The sequence below is a fragment of the Sphaerodactylus townsendi genome, linkage group LG04, assembly GCF_021028975.2.
Source record: "Sphaerodactylus townsendi isolate TG3544 linkage group LG04, MPM_Stown_v2.3, whole genome shotgun sequence".
Classification (NCBI taxonomy): domain Eukaryota; kingdom Metazoa; phylum Chordata; class Lepidosauria; order Squamata; family Sphaerodactylidae; genus Sphaerodactylus; species Sphaerodactylus townsendi.
In genome coordinates, this window is record NC_059428.1 from 85,028,991 (window position 1) to 85,033,272 (window position 4,282).

General features: G+C 52.7%; 1 protein-coding gene across 1 annotated transcript in view; it reads left to right on the forward strand.

Annotated features, from left to right (window-relative positions):
- Positions 1 to 263: 263 nt before the first annotated feature.
- Positions 264 to 4,282, forward strand: part of ACE2 (angiotensin converting enzyme 2) — a 46,478-nt gene continuing 42,459 nt past the window's right edge. Inside the window, exon 1 of the mRNA XM_048494094.1 lies at positions 264 to 465. Coding sequence (XP_048350051.1) covers positions 264 to 465 — 202 coding nt within the window. The remainder of the gene's footprint in view (positions 466 to 4,282) is intronic.

The following is a 4,282-nucleotide window of genomic DNA, read 5'->3' on the forward strand; positions in this document are numbered from 1 at the left end:
TGCCTGCCCCGTCCCCACAGGGAGCCCTTTCAGAAAAAGGGGGGGGGTCGTTTTGCCCGTTTAGAAAACAGTGAAGGCTGGTGGCTGGTCCCCCACCCCGTTGTTGTTTTTCTTGCCCAGAGGGGGGGGGGGTCGGGCTTTTGCCCCCCTTAGAGAGGAGGGCGCCGGGAAAGGGGGGCTCCTGGAGGCTGCCCGGGGGGGGGGGGGAGGTTTTCTTGCAGAGTGAGGAAGCCCCCTCGCCACCCATGGCAGCGGCCTCGCCTATGGCCCCGAGTGGGGTCTCCCCAACAGGTGGGGGAGGCACCCCCGGGCTGCTGCAGCCCCGCTGGAAGCGGATGGTGGGCTGGTCGGGCCCCGTGCCTCGGCCCCGCCACGGCCACCGGGCTGTGGCCATCAAGGAGCTGATCGTGGTCTTCGGAGGGGGCGACGCGGCCATCCTGGACGAGTTGCATGTCTATAACCCAGGTAAGGCAAGGGGGGGGGCTGGAGGGGCAACCTACCTGCTCCCTCAGTCTCTCTCTGTGTGTGTGTACGGTAATATACGCGTGTACGTATGTACATATATTCATACACACATAAATATGTACATATGTTACACACACACACACACACACACCTTATATAAGTAGGGGAGCCAAGAGGAGGGAATTTGACGGTAGCAGCTCTCAAAGAGACTTTTCAAATTCCCCCCCCCCCCCCTGGAAACTGTGAAGCTACAGCTCTGATATTGTGTTTTGCAGGGCGGGATGTGCATGTGCGCTGGATCCGTGTGTATGGTCAGCCTGTTTTAACTCCGTCAGCTCCTTCCCCCCTCCCCTCCCAGCTGCTGGATCTTGTGGTGATGAGAGGGCGGCAAAGCTCCCTGCTGGCAGAAGGGAAAAAAACTGGCCACGGAAAGTTCGGGTCTGCCTTTAAATTCCCCTTCAGCCAACCTGGGCGTGATAAACTGACATGTGCCAGAGGAGCCAACTTGGCGCAAACCTGCTCCGTTAGATGGCAGGGAGGCGGGTGATTTCACTTTGTATCCGTGCCCAGAGGGGCTAATTTGTTCAGCCACCAGCGGTGGCTCTCGGGGGGCAGGAAGGGAGGGCGGGGCAGGGAGCCCACAGGGGAAAGGTGCCTGTGGGAGATTTGCAGCAGACTTGGCTTTTCCGAGGAGAGAAAGAATATTTTAATGGGATTATTTTGTGGCAGCTTACGGGGAGCCCCGTCGTCCAGTCAGGGAGGGGGCCAACCAATGTCTACAACTTTGATTTAAAAAAGAGACAAAATTCCAGAGAACTGCTCGGCATCAAAGCATGGAACCGCCAAGCAGGGGCACCCTGAGGAACACACGGCAGCGGCGGCGGCTCTTTGCTCTCGCACTTGCAAGTGAACTGTCACAGCTCGTGCGCTCTGCTCAGCGCTTTCTGCCTCTCCTCTTGGCGCACACGCCCCTGTTTTTCCCTCTTGCGCTCATGTGGCAGGTAGTGGGGCGCTGACGGAGGAGCTTTTCCTCCCTCCCCAAGGGCTTAGCGCAGTAAAATCCAACTTTCAAATGCTGCAGCTTTTAACTTCACTTGATGCCCAGGGTAGCTCAACCACTTGGAACCTGAGGGTGCTGTGCTTACAAAAGCACTGTGGGTGGGGAGCAGGCACTGGGTCCACCCCATTATGAGATTGGGAGGGTTCAGAGATCTCTCTCTGCTGCCAAGGTAGAAGGCAGCTCGCCCCTCATCTTGCTGATCCTGGTTTGGAACTGACCAGAGTAGTTCAGGATCGTGGGTTGAGGTTTTGCCTTCGATGCCCACAGAGGAAAGTACCAGTCGCTAGCCTTTCTGTAAACCAATACCACCTAAGAGTGGCTGTGCTTGCTCCATGGGGGAAGGGATTGGGTGGAGTCTGTGTTAGCTCTTCCACAACTGGTGTGAAGGGGCACAGTGTGAGCGTGGATTCCGTTTCCTTGGCAAAATGAGGAGGAGAGGGAGCGCTGGGTAGGCATAACTGTAGGAGTTGGCAGCATTCATCTAGTGTTCCACAAGAAATTCGTTCCCCAAAGACTGCAAGCTCTGGGAGTACATGAGCAGTCCCTTAATTTTTTGTAGGGGGGCAGGGGGACAAGATTAAGTTTCCTGACTCTCATTCCCACGGAGCTTTTAGCCAAGGTTAACTTATACCAGGGTTTAGATTTGAGGCTGTTGGATTGTAAGCAAGTGATCTTTTTCCTTACCCTTCCCGTTGCTTCAGTGGCAGAAGCAATATTGCCAGATACAAATCTTCAGCGTGTTCATTTAAGAGAGGCGCTGCATCAGGGTGCTGAACTGAGGGTAAAGTGGTACAGACTGCAACGCATTGGGGCAGCCCTATTCAATCCCTGAAGGACCTCTGAACCAGCGCACCTTTGCTTCTGCATAGCATGTTGCCTCCTCTTGTCATGGACTCAGTTAATGCTGTTTAGATGATGTTGGCTTCTGAGCCTGGAAAATGTTTAGCTCAGTTTTATGTTTTTCAAGTCTATTATTGGAGTCAGGTGGATTTTCACACCATCAGGTGGGACATTCTTAAGTGAAATTAAGAGATAAAGCTTGTTGTTTTAAAATGTAGGCCTACATTAAATTACTCCCTCTGGTGGAGTGAAGCCCGGGTGGGGAGAACCTACATTGGAAATGCCATCTCTACCAAGCAAGATAAGACATGGGGTTTCAAGCCCCTGATCATAGGGGATCTGTTAAACTAGAGAGGGAATGCAAACAAGAGTAGAGTAAAAGTTCAGGTCCATTTTACGTAGAAAGAATTCCAAGTGCTGTGAGATGCGTGGAGCAGACAAAGGAAGGGTTTTTCTTAGCCAAAAGAATTGGGAATTGCTTTAATTTGACTGCATGACACACATGGTTTTGGGAATCTTTTTTGTTTCTCTTGCACCGACATTTGCTGGTGTCCTGCTTTTCCCCTCTAAAAGTGGGGTTGGCGCTCTGCCTGTCTTCACTCCCTCTTGTCCTCCTGTTGGCTGGTCCCGGAAGAAGCGGTCTTACATAGGTGCCCTTGAATCTTATGGGAGACACTTGCCGAAGCAAGAAGGGTTTGGTGGCCCGAAGCCTCCTGGGTCAGCAACCTCTTCAGCGAGGCATCTGCTGTCTCCTACTTCCTCCTGCTTCCATGCCAGTCATGAAGGGATGGCAAAGGCTGGGGTGCAGTCTGGAGCAGATAGCGGCGATAAATGTGTGGGATGAAGCCATGGACCGGGTTTACAAATTTAACACATGTGGGAGGGGGAGGGAGCCTCCTCCCCCGCCCTCAGCTACCACTCTACGGCATGGAGTCTCTCTCTTGCTATGCAACCAGAGCTGAGCAACAAGGGTGGATCCCAGCTTCCCTGATTGGCAGCTGCGGCCTCTGATAGGTCAGTTCCTCCATTGTACTGGCTGTAAAACAGTTCTCTTTAATCCCATGCTGCAGTGAGCGGGAACATTGCTTTCTTCCCTCAACTTCCCTCTGTCTTTCGTAGACTCTGCCAGCCCCAGGGGTTTTGGATAGTTCCGCATGTTTTATTTTATCCGGTGGAGTTTGGGGTCAAAACCTTCCCAGTACACTCCTAGAGCTGCTGTGTTTCCAAGGCACAGTGCACAGGGTTATAGGCTGAGAAGCTGAATTACTGTAGGCTGATACTATAGTAGGGTCACAGAACTGTGAGGCCGAGCGCCTTACAGTGTTTTGCAACTTTACGCTACAGCGTCTTAGGAGCTAGATACATCCTACTTGTAATCCCATTGGGCAGAACCAAGAGCCATGTCACTGACTTTGATTAGCTTGTCTTCCAGCTACAAACCAGTGGTTCATCCCAGCCCGTCTTGAGGAGACATCCCGCCTGGTTGTGCAGCTTATGGGTTTGTTTGTGATGGGACTCGCTTGCTGGTGTTGATTGGAATGGTGGAGTCACGGCAAGTACAGCAGCGACCTCTATGAGCTCCAGGTGGCGTGGCTGGTGGTGGCGTGGGTTCTCTCCTTGCTCCATAAAAAGCAGTGGAGTCGAGGGCAGAGAGAAAGAGATCTTGAGGCATTGCAGCTGCGTTGCTATTTGGAAAGTGGCAGGGGTCTGTGCAGAGCTTCCAGCTTCACAACGCGGTTTCAGAGAGTAGCCGGGTTGGCCTGTAGTAAAACAGCTAGATTCAAGTCCAGTAACACCTTAGAGGCCAACAACATTTGGGAGGGGGTGGGTAATATTAGGTATCATTCAATTAAATATCCTGCTCTTCCCCCCCCAAAGTATGAGCTCAGAAGCGGCTAACGGTATAGATAAAATACT